This window comes from Durio zibethinus, chromosome 20, assembly GCF_047325235.1.
Source record: "Durio zibethinus cultivar Kanyao isolate XHJ-2024 chromosome 20, ASM4732523v1, whole genome shotgun sequence".
NCBI classification, from domain to species: Eukaryota; Viridiplantae; Streptophyta; class Magnoliopsida; order Malvales; family Malvaceae; genus Durio; species Durio zibethinus.
Genome location: NC_143181.1, coordinates 1,741,720 through 1,759,215, shown reverse-complemented (window position 1 = coordinate 1,759,215; position 17,496 = coordinate 1,741,720). Strand labels below are relative to the sequence as shown.

General features: G+C 38.4%; 3 protein-coding genes across 10 annotated transcripts; 2 read left to right on the top strand and 1 right to left on the bottom strand.

Annotated features, from left to right (window-relative positions):
* Positions 1-162: 162 nt before the first annotated feature.
* On the bottom strand, positions 163-9,453 carry LOC111315357 (respiratory burst oxidase homolog protein D-like). 5 transcript variants are annotated; one of them, XM_089749126.1, is made up of 12 exons: positions 8,767-9,450; positions 8,415-8,649; positions 8,287-8,335; positions 3,050-3,163; positions 2,534-2,959; positions 1,947-2,333; positions 1,749-1,844; positions 1,500-1,615; positions 1,295-1,397; positions 1,144-1,205; positions 490-1,016; positions 163-392 (listed from the first exon to the last, which is right to left on the bottom strand). In XM_089749126.1, exons 1-12 carry the CDS (start codon positions 9,386-9,388, stop codon positions 283-285), a joined length of 2,847 nt encoding a protein of 948 aa, XP_089605252.1. In that variant the 5' UTR covers positions 9,389-9,450; the 3' UTR covers positions 163-282. The 5 variants fall into 5 exon arrangements, with proteins under 5 accessions (XP_089605252.1, XP_022772750.2, XP_089605251.1 ...); XM_022917015.2 differs by having other exon boundaries at positions 8,490-8,649; positions 8,767-9,449; XM_089749125.1 differs by having other exon boundaries at positions 2,534-3,163.
* Positions 9,454-12,034: 2,581 nt separating this feature from the next.
* LOC111315355 (phosphopantothenoylcysteine decarboxylase HAL3a-like) lies at positions 12,035-14,528 on the top strand. Of its 3 annotated transcripts, none has more exons than XM_022917012.2 (3): positions 12,035-12,214; positions 13,191-13,538; positions 13,978-14,528. In XM_022917012.2, exons 2-3 carry the CDS (start codon positions 13,194-13,196, stop codon positions 14,269-14,271), a joined length of 639 nt encoding a protein of 212 aa, XP_022772747.1. In that variant the 5' UTR covers positions 12,035-12,214; positions 13,191-13,193; the 3' UTR covers positions 14,272-14,528. The 3 variants fall into 3 exon arrangements, with proteins under 3 accessions (XP_022772747.1, XP_089605281.1, XP_089605282.1); XM_089749155.1 differs by having other exon boundaries at positions 12,076-12,214; positions 13,158-13,538; XM_089749156.1 differs by having other exon boundaries at positions 12,076-12,214; positions 13,136-13,538.
* A 460-nt stretch (positions 14,529-14,988) lies between these two features.
* On the top strand, positions 14,989-17,477 carry LOC111315356 (uncharacterized). 2 transcript variants are annotated; one of them, XM_089749158.1, is made up of 2 exons: positions 14,989-16,264; positions 16,656-17,477. In XM_089749158.1, exon 1 carries the CDS (start codon positions 15,810-15,812, stop codon positions 16,212-16,214), a length of 405 nt encoding a protein of 134 aa, XP_089605284.1. In that variant the 5' UTR covers positions 14,989-15,809; the 3' UTR covers positions 16,215-16,264; positions 16,656-17,477. The 2 variants fall into 2 exon arrangements, with proteins under 2 accessions (XP_089605284.1, XP_089605283.1); XM_089749157.1 differs by having other exon boundaries at positions 16,544-17,477.
* The last annotated feature ends 19 nt before the right edge of the window (positions 17,478-17,496 follow it).

Here is a 17,496-nt window from a genome sequence, read left to right as displayed (position 1 = left end):
TAAGTATGATTCAGAGCTGGAAACAAATATGGATTGTTTCACCCGAAATGATTGCTCATTAGGTGGCAGCCAATGAAGAAAGTCATCCATCAATTCTTAGAAGAAGAAGGCACTTTTATTTGGAAGAATTTTTTTTAAAAATAATGATAAAAAGAACCAAAGAAAGAAAGAAAGCTATATCCACTTAGATCAATTTAACAAGAATGCATCTAAAAATGTTTTCCCCGTATACGAAATTCTCTAGAAATCATTGAACTTGAAAAAGCATCAGTCTGGCTTTTGTTAAAAGTTCTCTTTATGAAATTCGAACTTTGTGGAGGTCTTATGAGAAAAATCCAAAGCTAATTGTCTTAGCTCTTTGGTTAGTGCCGGTGCCCCACAGTAGAAAACTCCTGCATTATTGAATTCATTGATGGAAACGTGTGGTAAGTAAATACTCAACCTTAGCCGTAGATAGACAAAAGAGGTGAAGGTGAAAGTGAAATTGACCAATTCTTGCGTCAGGATGATGTAGAGCAATCTTCTTGTAGACTTGACGCCAATTTGGCTTGGCAAAGTGGGATTTAACACGAGTTCCGGAGACGACGTCCACACCGTTTTTGGCATGGTGCAGAGATTGAATCATAGTTATGAGTGCTGATCTTGCGTCTCCTTCCTCGTACACGCTGGTGCAATAGTTGTGGAGCTCGATCACCCTCTTCTCATCCATCTCTTCTACTTCGTTCATTATCCCTTTGAACCACTCGAACGAGCCTTGCTCCCTTGTTACCCAGTAGAAGTAGGCTTTGCTTGTCCTGAACCCTTTGTTGTTCTTGTTCTTGTTATTGTAATTTCCATTCTCCAAGGTAGATCCTGGAACCAAATCCTCTTCCATTGTCATGTTGTTGATGATGTCCTTGACAATGCTGATCATGGGGGTGGCACCAATTCCAAGCCCCACCAGCAGCACCACATCGTACTTCTTGTAGTCCTGTGCTGGAGCTCCGTATGGGCCATCGATTAAAATCTTTGGGAAGCTGTGCATCGTAATACAATCGTCACAAGAAAGCAAAAAGGCAAAACCTATAAAGCAATTCAATATACGCATGACACATTATTGTCGGTTCCTTCAATAACTCAGATAGGAGGATGAGGAAATGTTACCTTGTGTTGGTTCCTTCTGCCCTGAGCAGTCCGCTCTTCCCATCTGGTGGTGGCCGACAGACCTGTTTAGTATCCGATACGAACAAAAACAATTAGGCACTTGATTTCAGTTTCAAGTTTTAACTTAGAGGAGAAAGCATCATTAACTAACCTCAGAGAAAACAGTTTTGAGCTGCCTTGTCCAATCACCCAGAGTTCGAATGTGAACACTAAGGTAGTCATCTCCTGGTGCTGAAGTGATGGAGAATGGATGCCTGCAATTGCCAATGGTTGGTTTGGTTAAATAAATATCAGAATTGAAACAAAGCGTGATTATGAAGCGAAAGCTATCGAAATGAGGACCAAAATGTACACACCACTCAAATGGGGAGACTGCAGAGCAGTTGACAAACATGTATTGCCCACTTTTATATTTGAATCCTTGGGGCTTTGACATGTGCAGTGACAATACATTTCCAGGATATACAGCAACCTTCCATATTTGTGAAGAAAAAGGAAAATAATATATATCAGTATGTTTCAAATAAATGTGAAAAGTGAAAACTTTTAGTGCAATTGGATGGAATGTAAAATACTTGAAGGATATTATATATAGGCTTCTATACCTTGAGAATTTTAACTGCCTTGATACTTGATCTAAAAGCTCGAATCAACCTTTCGCAAGCATAAAGAGTAATTGGCACTGCTAGATACATCCATGTCTGCAATTAAGGTGTAGAGATTGACCACCATCAACGGCATTGTTCTAATGATATATACAATGAATTAAGACAGGGAACAGAAATGAAAAGAAAAAATCTTACTGTTTTCTGATACCATTTCTTGGTGAGATATAGGTAAATACCATGAACAATGAGGAGAGTGTAGACAATAACAAAAAGGTGATGGGAATACCAAAATGCGTTAAATCCGGTAAGCTTCTTAAGGAACTTGGGAAGGTTGAGCTTGTTACGCCTGAACCAAGGAGTGGCAAGTGTGAAGGCTACGGCCATTAGCACCACCATTATAATGCCTGTTACACCTTCTACTCCCTTCAAAAACCACCAGTAGTTTTCAGGTTGCTTCTCTCCAAAAAATGGTTTCATAGGCTCATATTCTTCTTCAGTGGCATGAAGAAGCCGAGGGAAATCACAGGTTAAATGGGCACCTCCGTGTAGGATCACCCCAATGGTGATTCCAACGGCAATAACCTGAATATTACATTGCATTAAAAGAACAATCTAATTTCAGATGTAGAAGCTTTGATACAAAGTGAAGCCGAAGCCTAGGGGAATTGCAAGTGCAGATAAAGATTAATAGAAGAATTTCACCATACCAAAATGTAAGAGAAGATTTTCATTAGAGAATGTTGAGCATTATGTAGAAATTGCTGGTTAATAGTATCATTTACCTTGTGGAAATTCAAGTTGTCATCGAAAGGAACAACAACACCCAATTTAGTCTTGTTTCTAAGCCAAGTGATGGTGTTCCGGCACACTGGAAGTAAAATCAAAGCCATGTTGAACTTAAGAGTTTCTGCACCTCCTTTAGCAATGCAAACACAGTATCCCATCACATCGAACACAGCCTTGTGCCGGTACTGCACGAACTTATAAGCGAACAAACCCCCCACAATGCCAAGCCACAACATCATAACCCAGATCCTTTGCCAGTTATCCATTATAAAGTGCTTAGTCTTTTGATACCATCTTTTTAAGGGGTTGTTCTCCTGAGTAGGTTTGAGTTTCTGGCTCAACATTTGACTAAGAATGCGGCTATCTCCTACCCTGACAGATTGATTTGGAGCTTGCAATAGGAGAGTTTCCAGGTTATAAATCTGTTCAGTGCCAAAAACCAGTAATATTAGGAAATAAAGATAGCATAGGACAAAAGCAAGATAAATTCGTCTTTGCTGTGATCTATTTACCATGATGTATCCAACATTATCACGATCCAATTCTTCCATGATCAAAGCGGCATATTCTTCGGCCTGTTTCTGAATGTTAGAAAGTTTGTTTGCAGAAGCACTGAGACTGATAATCTACAATATAAATTTCATATTGTTAGAAAATATGTTAAAACTTATGCAATGTATAGAAAATTTTTGTCATTTCTAGTTGAACGAGGTCCGCATGATCAAGTATGTGGATTCTGTTAGGAAAATGGGGTCCAGTCCCATGTAAGTGGTTTTGGACCAAGTAAAGGCCATGGGCCTTGATCTTTTATTTTACACAGAGCCCTAGCTACTTAATAAAAAAGAGGTGGGGTTGTTTAAGGTGTGTGTCGAAAACCAAGCAGAAAAAGAAGAAAAGCCAGGAAAAGCAGAGAGAGAAAAAGGAGAAGGGAGAGTTGGTTGAACGGAAGTCAATCCGTGGTCCGATTGAGTTGGAACCTTGTCAGGAGGTTTATGATTCAGAGTTCTACATTCTGAACGGTGAAGATCGGGTTTGAAGCTCTCTAGAAACAAATCCAGGGTGTATTTGTTGAGTCACTTATTTGGTGAGATTTCTCCAATTGTTTCTCTAGTTCTTGATTAGCTCTAGTTTTAGCTAGAGAAGAACTTTGTATAACTATTATTTGATAGTGAAGATTTTTCTGGTGGCCCGTGGTTTTTTCCCTCTACACTGGAGGGTTTTCCACGTAAATCTTGGAGTGCTTTATTTTTCCTGCGCATTTGATTATTGATTGTTGTCTATTGCTTCTGTATTGTTGTGATTATTGCTTCAGGCGCAACAAGTGGTATCAGAGCGAGGGTTATTTTGAGACATCGATACAGAAGCAACCCAGGATAGAAGTAAATTCTGTTTGAGATCATGGAAGGTGATACAGGTTCCATGATAAAATTGACAGCATCAAATTATTCAATTTGGAAGCCTATGATGGAGGATCATCTATACTGCAAAGATTTGTATGAGCCAGTATTGGGTGATTCGGTTAAACCAGCAGATATGAAAGATGAAAGCTGGAAGAAGCTAGGTAGAAAGACGCTGGCTACAATCAGAAAATGGGTTGATATCAGCGTGTTCCATCATGTAGCGCAGGAATCGGATGCTCACATTGTTTGGGAAAAATTGGCAGCATTGTATGAGAGAAAAACAGGTATGAATAAAGTTATGCTTGTTAAAAAGATTGCAACTTGTAAGTCTAAACATAAATCTAAGTTTAGAGGTAAAGTGAAGTGTTTCCATTGTGGTAAGGCTGGTCATATAAAACGAAATTGTAGAATCTTGAAGCAAGAGCGAAAAGATGAGAAAGGCAAGAGTTCAGATGATGGCAATGTTGCAGCAGTGAATTCAGATAGTGATTCAGTTACTTTGATTTGTACACATGGTGATTGTAATCATGTTAGTGATCCCGGCATTGAGTGGATAGTTGACACAGGAGCGGCATATCATTGTGTTCCTAAGAGAGAGTTGTTTACAACTTACAAAGCAGGAGACTTTGGTTGTACCAAGATGAGAAACAAGAGTGTGTCGCAGATTGTTGGGATTGGTGATATTGGTGTACAAACTAGTACAGGCTGCATGTTGACTTTAAGGGATGTCAGACACATTCCAGATATGAGAATGAACTTGCTTGCTATTAATGTCCTTGATAAGGAGGGATATGAAAGCCGACAAAAGAATGGACAGTGGAAGCTTCTCAAAGGATCTATGGTAGTTGCAAGGGGAAAACTATGCTGCACAATGTATAAGACATGGATGCAATTGAACGGTAACCAGATAAATACCGTTGAAAATGATGCTTCAGCAAACTTGTGGCACAGGAGGCTGGCACACATGAGTGAAAAAGGGTTACAGGTTTTGGCAAGGCACTCTCTCATTCCCTTGACCAAAGGTATGTCTCTCGATTCATGTGATTATTGTTTGTTTGGTAAGCATCATAGAGTTTCTTTTCGTAAAAGTTCTCAGAGAAAAGAAAATAGATTGGAATTAATTTATTCTGACGTATGTGGTCCCATTGAGGTTGAGTCATTAGGTGGTAGCAGATATTTTGTTACTTTTATTGATGATGCTTCACGTAAGACTTGGGTGTATATGTTGAAATATAAAAGTCAGGTACTGCAGAATTTTCAAAAATTTCATGTCATGGTTGAAAGGATGACAGGGTTACCCTTGAAGTGTATTCGAACTGATAATGGTGGGGAATACACATCTAAAAGCTTTGAAGAGTATTGCTCAAAGCATGGGATCAGGCATGAGAGGACAGAACCTGGAACACCGCAGCATAATGGTATAGCTGAAAGAATGAATCGCACCATTGTGGAAAAAGTCAGATGTATGTTGAGGATGGCAAAATTACCAAAGCCATTTTGGGGTGAAGCAGTCAACACAGCTTGTTATTTACTTAACAGGTCACCATCAGTTCCTTTGGGCTTTGACATTCCAGAAAGAGTGTGGACAGGGAAAGATGCTTCATACTCTCACTTGAAAGTTTTTGGATGTAAAGCATTCATGCATGTGCCGAAAGAGCAGAGATCAAAGCTTGACAGTAAAGCTACACAGTGTGTGTTTGTAGGATATGGTGATGAGGAATTTGGCTACAGGGTATGGGATCCAGTAAAGAGAAAGACAGTCAGAAGCAGAGATGTGGTCTTTCATGAAAAAGAAACCATAGCAGATCTTGAGAAAAATGAGAAGACTACACGAGTTACTGTTGAGTGTGATGTTTCAACACCGACAGGGATTTCACAGGAAAGAGCCACAGATGGTGAAAATGAGCTAGAAACAGAACTTGGGGATATGGATGAGCCAGCTACAGTTGGTGATGAGCCAGATGCTATTAGTTTTGAGCAGGGGGAGCAATCCTCTCTACCTGAGAGTGTTGAGCAGGGGGAGCTACCTTCAGCATCAAGTGATGTAGAGTCTCAGCCCAGGAGATCTACTAGAGAGCGCAGGCCATCTACCAGGTATTCAAGTTCAGATTTTATTTTAGTTACCAGTGAAGGGGAGCCAGAAAGCTTTCAAGATGTGCAGGCTACTCCGGATAGAGAGCACTGGTTAAAAGCAATGAAAGAAGAGATGGAGTCATTGCGAAAGAATGGTACTTATGATCTTGTTAAACTTCCAACAGGAAAGAGGCCATTAAAGAATAAATGGGTGTTCAAGTTGAAAAAAGATGGTGACAAACTAGTGAGGTACAAAGCTCGATTGGTAGTAAAAGGTTTTTCTCAGAAACCAGGCATCGATTTTGATGAGATTTTTGCTCCAGTTGTAAAAATGAGTTCTATTCGAGTGGTACTGGGATTGACAGCTAGTTTGAATCTTGAACTTGAGCAACTTGATGTTAAAACTGCATTTTTGCATGGTGATTTGCAGGAGGACATTTATATGAATCAGCCTGAGGGTTTTGAAGTGAAAGGGAAAGAGCACTTAGTTTGCAAATTGAAAAAAAGCTTGTATGGCTTGAAACAAGCTCCACGACAGTGGTACAAGAAGTTTGATTCTTTTATGGTGAGTCATAGCTATAAAAGAACAGCAGCGGATTCTTGTGTGTATGTTAAACAATTCCCTAATGGTAACTTCATTATCCTATTATTATATGTTGATGATATGTTGATTGTAGGACAAGATGCTAGTATGGTTTGCAGGTTAAAAGAACAATTGTCTAAGTCTTTTGATATGAAAGATTTAGGTCCAGCAAAGCAGATTCTTGGTATGGACATTATCCGGGATAGGAGAGCTGGAAAGCTGTGGTTGTCACAGGAAAAGTATGTTGAACGAGTGCTTGGTAGATTCAACATGCAACATGCTAAATCAGTTAGCAGTTCACTTGCCAACCATTTTCACCTAAGTAAGAAATCTTGTCCAGTGTCTAAGGAAGAGCAACTAGCTATGTCTAGTATTCCTTATTCTTCTGCAGTCGGTTCTTTAATGTATCTTATGGTTTGTACAAGGCCTGACATTGCTCATGCAGTTGGTGTAGTGAGCAGATTTCTTTCTAATCCAGGGAAGGTTCACTGGGAAGCAGTGAAATGGATTTTTAGATATTTGAGGGGTACCTCAAAAATGTGCTTGACTTATGGAGTTTCACAACCAGTTCTAGAAGGGTTTACTGATGCTGACATGGCAGGCGATCTTGATGGTAGGAAATCTACTTCAGGGTATTTGTTTACTTTTGTAGGAGGAGCTGTATCTTGGCAGTCTAAGTTGCAGAAGTGTGTTGCTTTATCAACTACAGAGGCTGAGTATATTGCAGCAACTGAAGCATGTAAAGAAATGCTTTGGATGAAACGTTTTCTTCTTGAATTAGGGTTGAATCAGAAAGAGTATGTGGTATTTTGTGATAGCCAGAGTGCTTTAGATTTGAGTAAGAATACCATGTACCATGCTAGAACAAAGCACATTGATGTTAGATATCATTGGTTACGTTCAGTGATTGAAGAACAGCAGATGCTATTGAAGAAAGTCCATACTGATAAAAATGTGGCAGATATGTTGACTAAGATACTTTCCAGGGAAAAGCTTGAGATTTGTAGTAACTTGGCCGGAATGAGTTCCCTGGCCAAGGTAAGTTCCAAATGAAACTGCTATGGTGATGAATCTCCTTCTAATGGGACTGGAGGGGGAGATTGTTAGGAAAATGGGGTCCAGTCCCATGTAAGTGGTTTTGGACCAAGTAAAGGCCATGGGCCTTGATCTTTTATTTTACACAGAGCCCTAGCTACTTAATAAAAAAGAGGTGGGGTTGTTTAAGGTGTGTGTCGAAAACCAAGCAGAAAAAGAAGAAAAGCCAGGAAAAGCAGAGAGAGAAAAAGGAGAAGGGAGAGTTGGTTGAACGGAAGTCAATCCGTGGTCCGATTGAGTTGGAACCTTGTCAGGAGGTTTATGATTCAGAGTTCTACATTCTGAACGGTGAAGATCGGGTTTGAAGCTCTCTAGAAACAAATCCAGGGTGTATTTGTTGAGTCACTTATTTGGTGAGATTTCTCCAATTGTTTCTCTAGTTCTTGATTAGCTCTAGTTTTAGCTAGAGAAGAACTTTGTATAACTATTATTTGATAGTGAAGATTTTTCTGGTGGCCCGTGGTTTTTTCCCTCTACACTGGAGGGTTTTCCACGTAAATCTTGGAGTGCTTTATTTTTCCTGCGCATTTGATTATTGATTGTTGTCTATTGCTTCTGTATTGTTGTGATTATTGCTTCAGGCGCAACAGATTCCTACCTCCCTGACTTCTTCTTCGGTGATCCTTCCATCAGCGTCTTTGTCCACCCTGCATAATTGCAAATTACACTTAGTAAACAAGCACTAACATAAAAAAAAAAAGAGATTTTTCAGTTGATCGAATTTACAGGAAGAAAACTGTGGGATAGGAAATCATGTAAAAATTAAAAGTGTTTTGAATAAAAGAAGGGAGGAAACTTTTCATGTCAAAGAAAGTTTGGAGTCTAGAATCAAAGCTTTCGTCAGAAATCTGATCCCAGAGCTGTTTGAGCTGCACTTTATTGATTGAGTCTCCGGTTACATTATGCCTCCGAGCAAGTGCTTGAAACAGCTCACCGGCAAATTCTTTAGACTGGTTCATCCCTGTATTTGAAAGAAGAAGAAAATTTGTAATGGTTCGGATTTTATGCACCTTCCAGAGTAGGATAAAAAAAAAAAAAACTACGCTAAGTTGTGTTGTTTGGATCATGAAATACGTACCAATGCATTCTGCGAATTGGGAACGGTGAAGAAGGCCATTAGTAGATGCAGTTAAATCATTGAATCGCTTCTCAACAGAGGACCATCCATTTCCAGAGGCCCCTGTTTTGGAGGTGATAAACTTGAGTCCTTTCAAGGCATGAGCTGCAGCAGATTTAGTCCTATCAAATCTCCTGCCTGCATTAGAAGGTCTTCTTGAAAGGGCACGTTTCAGTTCCTGAGAAACCTGCTTAATTTGAGCCGACGTGTTACTGAACAAAGACGAACGAAAAGAAGCAGACTTGTTCTCCAGAGTTCTCTTAGCCAGCAATGCCAATTCAGGGTCTTGATGACCTCCATCGGCACCTTGAACGCTGTGAACCGCAACAGAATCGTCTCGGATATCCAGGGTGATTTCAACGTAGGCATCATTGTCAGCAGTGCTGCCTGTGGAGTTAGTCTTGGCCATGGTGATTTCAGGTGGAAGATTGAATCTTGCACTCTTTTTCGAAGCTCTTCTGTTGGAGACCGGGCCACTACCTAACCCTAATGGTCCACTAAACACTGCCCTGTCACTTGCTATACTTTCTGTATCAGAATTGTTCTCCGAATAAGCTCCTCTAGTTCCATCCTCCTTCCCCATTTTTTTCTTTTCTTCTAAGAGATGAGAACAGAAAATTAGAACAAAGGCTCTATTAATGGAAAAAAAATAGGATTGTCAACTTTAAATTTATAGACAACAAGGGCCCAAAATTGGTTCCTCTGCTCTGAGTTGACTAATCAAAATTCCTAAAGAAAAAGTTCGTGTAAGAAAAGAGCTAATAGTCAGATACGCAAATGAGAAACTTACCGGAAGCAAACTTCACGGCGCCTGGTCAAACCCCTTTCAATTGGTTGAATAAATGGAAAGTTTTGTTACCTCTTTTTAACCAACTCCAACTTCATGACGAGCAAAATCTAAATTTTCACATTTCTTGTACTATAGCCTATATATATAGATTATCATTGGCTCTCTTGGCAAAAAGACATGATGAGAAGCTTTGAAGGTTTCTGATTTTTTATTTTTAGGAAAATAAAACGAAAAGAATGACAGAAAAAGATTATAAAGCTACAAATAAGTGAACTTTCTCAAGGATGATCAATACCAAAAACCAAAATTACATTGTTAGGTAATTCATTTAATAAACACAAGTATAACTATTTTAACCTTGTTTAATTAATACTCATTAAAGATATCATTAGCACAAAAATAAAGTATCAAATATGGATAAAATTGATATAAATTGATGATTAATTGTTTAGAATAGACTAAGTGGGTATTTTCATAAACAAAGTGAGCCATAATAAGAAGAAATACTCAATGAATTATTGAATTGCGTGTGAATTTTAATTAAGCAAATCAACCAAGACTTCAATGTTCCATCCGTGTACTGGCAAAGTCTGAAAGGGGGAAGAAATACATTTCAATGTTGAGATGAGGATGACTTGGCTTCGCTCCAAAAAATCATGCCGATCTGACAATTTGGTACATTTGAAATTCTCCATTATTTGGTTGGTTTGAGTCAACAACAACAGGCTTCAAACTCTGTCATTACTTTTCTCATTACGCTGAAATTTCTAAACGCTTTTGTGCCGTGGTGTAGACGTTACGACCCTGGAGCCAAGAGACGAGACCAACCAGGACTTTTAAACCATCCTAGGGCGGCAAGAACACCAAGAAAATCAAAACTGCACTTACTTTGGGTCGATGGTGAAGAAAAAACATTTATATCATTTGTTGCTGGTGGATTTATGTTGTGGACCCGCGTGGTAGAACTAGTTTAACATTGCCCGACCAGGAATTCAGGTTAGATTTTTAGTTGAATCAAAGTACCAAATTTCTGCAGTTCTCGTACTTGGAAATTTTGGAAGCTTGACAATTGAAAAATGCTGCATATACAATTGTTGAATCTGATAGAGAATGCTATCATAAACCTTCAAGAGGGTTGAGAAAAATATGGCATGGGTGATAGACTTAGCTGATTTGCATTAATCAGCAAGTTTTTTATTTATATTCCCATTCATGAACTAACCCGCAAAATGAAAAAAAGAAATCTGCCAGAATGGGGACCTTCGGACACTGTTGAAGGCCAGGAGCCGTAGAAATTTGACTTAACCGTTCATTACAGTTCTTTCCATCAATGCACATCAAACCGAGTTGTAAAAGTTTTATTTGCAGAAGCATTGTTAAGAAGTCCAAGTAAATCCTACTTTTTGTTAATGAAAACAGAACACATCCCAATTTTCTCAAAAACATGTTTATTTACAGGGAAATACAAATCATACGGACTTCAACATGTAAAGGTATAGCCTCACGGTCGTTCACTTTTCCAGTTGCAACAATAAACTACCTAACAAGCTAATAACAAAAGCAAAGGCAAAATACAGCCAAAAAGGAAAGAATATTAACTTCAGGGGAACTACTCAATCAAAATCTGCAGTCAACGATGCATCCTTGTAAACCAGACGGTGTTGGATGCCTTAGTATCTCAAGGGAGCATACAGTACGACAGCAATAGCAATTTAGATGAACTGAATCAGACAAGCCGCCTTTTGAAGTTTCTAATAGTTGCTTGGTAAGTACGAACCAGCAAGCCAACTCCTATACCAATGCCAAGACAAACGCCAAGACCAATCCCCACACCAGCCTTTACACCTGCATTGATATCTCCGAAATGGCTTGTCCCAGAAAATCTAAAATTGTAGAGTGCTGGTTAATGGTGTCAAATGGTTGGATATCGTGAGCCTAAAGGAGACGCGCTACCTTTGCATTACCATTGGGCCTCGTTAATGGGTACTTGTAAAAGCAGGCCTTTAACATAAATCGATTGCACAAGGTTTTTTTGCTCAATGATCTTTAGGCCTATTGTCATGACTTTTCTGCTGAATGGTCCACCACCAAATTACATTAAATCTCTTTCCAATGCAGGTTAACAATTGTTATTGCAATAGGCATATTTGAGATCAAAGTAACGTGTCTAATCAAGGCAAAGCTCAATGTTCTTATCCCATTTAACTAATCAAATTGACAGACTTTTTAACTCTAGTTAGTGGAATTAAAAATTTTTATTATCAGTAAATAAAAAACAAAGTCATAATAATCCTACAGCAACTCTTAACCAAAGAGTCCAAGACCAATTGTCAGTAGAGCAGCACCAATTTAAGAAAAGCCCAATTTCTAAAACTGAAAGCCCAAATCCCAGTATTTCTGCTGTGTATGAAAAAGAAAAAGAAAAAGAAAAACCAATAAAAGGAGCTACAGATCACCAACAGGCAACAATTGTTTTGTAACAGGGGCTCTTTTGAAAGCTCAAAGATCCACTGTCGCGCTTCTTTCCCCGACAAGTCTCGTCTACTTTTGTTTTTGGGTCTCAAGAAAATCTGACACCAGACCCAGACCCAGATCCTGTATTCTTCTTTTGGATTCCAGGTGGGCATTTCTTTTTCTACGTAAAACAAAAGCTCTAAAACTCTAGCAGTCTTACTTATTTTCTATTTAATCTTGAATTTCTTCAAGCCGAATTGATCTGTATCCTGAAATTTTGAAGTGGGTTTTGAGTTTCAAGTTGAGAAAATACAAGTTTGAATTGTTCTCGGGGAGAAAGCGCTTTTCTTCTGAGGATTGATTTTGGGGTTTTACTTCGATTTAGTGGGATTGTAATTAACTGCTAGTTGAATTAGAAAGAAGACTGGCAGTTGATTTTGAGCAGTAAAAAGATTGTTTCTTTGTTATTATTTTCGTAGCATTTTTTTTCTTTTGATGAGTCATTGATCCTCTGGCGTTGAGTAGGGAGAAATGCTCTTGAATTTGACTAAAAATTCTAGAGCTTTTATTGTAACTTTTTTCGGTCATGATTTTAAACCTGGAACAGTTAAATTATCTATGTAACCAGTATCAGTTAAATTATCTATGTAACCGGTATCAGTTAATATGATTTATTTTGTAGCCAAAATGGTTAGGAATTACATTTTAGTTCTTGTTTTAATGGCAGTGCCAATTTTCTCAAGGTAGCTGTTATTTAGGGGGGCTGCATTTCTACTTTCTAGTTCTCAAAATTGATGTTTTGTATGCTATGTCAACTTTGAAATCAGTCTATGAGTCCTATACTTTATAGAAACTTAGCTTATTGGATTCCCATAATTCAAGGAGATTGTGATTGTTCATGGTTTATGCTGTTCATTAGAATAGCAAGGTTCTTATTCATGCAATGAAAGATTTTTCTTGTGGGGCTATTCTCGTGTTCATTTTTTCTTTTTAGATGACTTTCTTTGTTTCCTTTTATTTTACTTTACATCATTGCATAGTCTATATTGTATATTTGTCAGCACAAATAGACTAATTCATTTGTAGGTATAATTTTGTGAAATTGAAGAGTTCTAAGAAAATGATGGCGCTTTTTGCATAGATTATGGCATATCCTGAGCCTCAAAATGCAGAGAGGGAGATAGTTCAGGTCAACACTACACCAAGAAAACCCCGGATTTTGCTTGCTGCCAGTGGAAGTGTAGCTGCCATAAAGTTTGGGAATCTATGCCATTGTTTCTCTGAATGGGCAGAAGTGAAAGCAGTTGCCACAAAAGCCTCTTTGCATTTCATTGACAGAGCATCACTTCCTAAGGATGTAAATCTTTACACTGATGAGGAGGAATGGTCCAGCTGGGGAAAAATTGGTGACAATGTGCTTCATATTGAGCTTCGTCGATGGGCTGATATTATGGTCATTTCCCCATTGTCAGCAAACACGCTTGGCAAAGTAATATGATTTGGCTGTTTTTTTGTTTTACTTTAGTTCCTCTATGTTACACCTTGCATTAACTGTCGAAGGGACGCTTCATATTAGGCATGCAAGTTAATCAAAAGAGCATTTAAAATGAATGGAGAGAATGCCTAAAAGTCACCTAATTTGAATTTTTAGGATGTGCTTTATGTTGGTGTGGAAAGATACTACTTATATGATGCTTTATGTCAATTATTTTTTTGGTTGACCACTAGTTTATACTTTCAGTAATGACTAATGAGGAATAAACTTATGCCGGCATTTATGTATCTGAGAATTACTTTTTCTGCTGTCATACGCTTTTGATGTTGCCATTTCTTGAAGCTGTTTGTTGTATAAATGATCATATGGCTTAATGTGATTGTAACTCTGCTCTTAAGCATTTTTTTGAATCTTTTAATATCGGCTATTGCAGATTGCTGGGGGATTATGTGACAATTTGCTAACTTGCATTGTACGAGCATGGGACTACAGCAAGCCACTCTTTGTTGCACCGGCTATGAACACGTTCATGTGGAGCAACCCTTTCACAGAAAAACATCTCATGTCAATTGACGAGCTTGGAATTTCTCTTATCCCCCCTGTCAAAAAGAGACTAGCTTGTGGGGACTATGGGAATGGCGCAATGGCTGAACCTTCTCTAATCCACTCGACTGTAAGACTATTCTTAGAGTCACGGCCTCAACTAAGTGATGGAAGCGGCGGTTGATTTGACATGAACAATAATACTAAATTTGTTGTGTTGTAATCCATTGGTTCTGTCTTAGATGTATTTGTGCTGGCTGTCTACCATGCTTACCTTACATTTACACCTGCATTTTAGAGTTTGCTTAACTTGCATACCATGAGGAATGGTCTTGAACACTGCTGAACATATGACCTTGTAAGCTGATGATATTGACGAATTGCAGAATCGTATTAGCTTGATAAAAGCTGCCTTTAATGATTAATTATTTTTCTTTGAAATGGTTATGATTTATTATATACATGTTATAGATGGACCTGGAAACTAGAAAACTGAAGCAGGGGCAATGTAGCTCGTTGTCGCGAAGCCAGCGAAGCGACATAAGGGAGTCAGACTGAGACACTGGCTCTGACTGTCTGAGTCATATAGTACACCACAACCCTTTAACCACGTAAAAATCAAACCCAAAAGCCCCTTATTTTTGTAGATGAGAAAGGCAAAACATAACTTAGGCAAACATAACTTGGATTCAAACCCTAGCTTGTAACCAGGGTTTATCTAAGCCATTCCTGTGAGCACAACGACAATAACATCTTTGCTCACCAATTTCTCTGTTTGTCCACTTCATTTATCCTTAATACTTAATACTTACACGATTTCATTTTTTTTTAATAAAAAAACAGCACAAATTTAGTTTTCAATCCTCTAACCGCGTATAAATCAAATCCACGATTCTTTTCAAACAAAGCCATTCGGGTTAAATCTAGATAAATGCTGAAATGGCTATCCAGGATATGACATAACTTCACTAAGGTTCTATATTTCTTCCTGGGAAAAAAATCAAATTCATCCAAATGCTCTCTTCTTATATAAAAGAAAGACACAAACCCAAGCGTTTAACCATGGTTAGTGTTTAGCCACCTTTAAAAAAAAAAGAAAACGTAGGGCTTTTGTTTTTCCTGGAAGAAAATAGAAGTAGGGCTCTTTGTTTTCTTTAGTTTTGGACCTTTTGTGTTCAACAAAATAAAAAGGAAAATTTTGGGGTGAATGAAATAGGATAGCTTTCGACCTCATTTCCTCCTGCTTGTCTTTTCTTCTGCTGCAAAAGAATACGATATATAGGGATGGATAGGGTTGATAGACAAAGAAAAGGAAAGGTGATTTTAATTGCTTTTTGAGCTTTGTTTATTCTTTGCAAATAGAAGCTGTTACTATTGCTATTGGTATTGAGTCATAGAATATATAGAATAGAATAAGAAAGAGAGAGAGAAGGGGCAAAGCTATAGAAAGGGAGAGATTGTATTAATGGGGTTTCCGAAATCTGGATAGTGGTCAAAGATACTGGTCCAGTTGCTTTAGGGTCTTGACTCTTGAGAATCTTGTATACAAAAAAATACCAAGGGGCATATTTGAATGAATTTTTGGATTCGTATACAGTAGGGTAAAAGAGCTGCAAACATTAAAAAAAGAAGTCATTGGAGATTAGATTTTGATGATTTGTTTGGGTTTATGATAGCTGGCTATTGGTTGTTGAATAAAAGTTTATTGATAGGAAAAGATTGATGGGTAAGACGAAGCCTCAAAAGACCAAGGAACTTTCAGTAGCAATAGCTGAGGCTTCATCAGCGGGAGAACAGGCACAGCATCAACAATCACAGCCTCAGGCTCAGACTCCTAGAAAGAGAGGTAGACCACGAAAAATTGTTGAGAAAACTGAAACTGAAGAGATAAAAGAAGAGGAAGCAGCAGAAGTTATGGAGGGCCAATCAAAGAAAGTAAAACTTATTGAGGAACAACAACAACCACAGCAAGTAAAAGAAGAAGAAGAGCAAAAGCTACAAGCAAAGACAGAGGCATCATCAGCTTCGATGGGAGGTCTAAAGAAGGGAGAGGGACAATCAGTGGCGGAGAGGGAGCCTCCAAGAAGGAGAACAAGAAGAAAAAGCAAACCCAGAAAGAGCAGCTAATATTGCTTTAACTCGTTACTGGGTCTCATCTTTTACCTTCATAAAATCTGGTAAATCCTCTCCCGGAACAAAAGTTTAAAATGATTTTGCATTTCACTTTGATTAACATGAAGATGATGAAGCATATTGGTTTCATCAAATTTGTTGCTTTATACGTTTATTTATTTCCTTTGGCGTTTTGTTCAATCGTTTTAATTCTAATACCATTAATTACTTGAATTAAACAAGATTAGGGTTGTTACTAGCATACATATTTTCTTGTTAGACTTTCTTTTTTATTACAAGTTTACTGTATTTGACTCTTTTTCGTGATTTATAATACTAAACAGTCAGATGCACCCGACAAAGGGAAAGAAAACCTAGCTAGCTGCTCTATTATATCGGTAGATAAAGACACTTCGAGCCAAAAAATGGTTTTGCTTATTTTGCTCTATTATGTAGGAATTTTTTAATGTTTGGTGGCATTGAGTGAGGTGAGTGAAAGCCAGATTGAAATCTGACGGTGAGGGGAAGAGGAAAAACTGAGTGGAGGTTACGTATTTAGCCGGTGACACTGCCAGCTCTGCCTTATAAGGAACAGACGCGGAGTTATAATTGCTCTGGACAAGAAAAAAACTGGGACTGCTGCGAACTCATTTCCACTAGCACGTGATTGCCACGCCCTAGCCATCAATAACACAACCTCTGGCCGCCCCAGTAAGTCCAATGCCACCGGAGGGCAATCTCTGATTCTGATGGGGTTCTTCTTTACCACGAAACTCGAGTGACAGTGACTTCCAAGTGAAATAATGACGTGGAGTTGGTTTTAGTTTGAGGCACTGGTAATGGACAAAGTCCAAAAAAAAAAAAAAAAAAAAAGAGAAGTAACAGTAGAAGGAAGACAGATTTCTTTTGGCAGAAAAACGTCTGGACTACCAATAAACTTTTGTTCATTCACTTGTCTACTTATTGTAAGAAAATGAAGTAGCAGAAGAAGTGGAGAGTTTTTGCTACCATCCACAACCCAGGACCGCGCATTGCATGGACGCGCTGTTGCCATGGATACCTTCCTTATCTGTACCCTGTATAGCTTTGTCAAGTTGTTTGGGTAACTACCCCACCTGAAAATCTCAAGCTAAGCTACTGTTTGATTGGTTTGACACCGTCACAGAGTCTCTTACCAAATTCTTGTAGAGCAAATTTTTGTATAACTATTTCTTAAAAGTAAAAATCACTTGGCTGCACTAAAATGGAAGAAGTGCTGTTTTCATTCTCTAGAATGTCACTGAAACTTTGCAATATT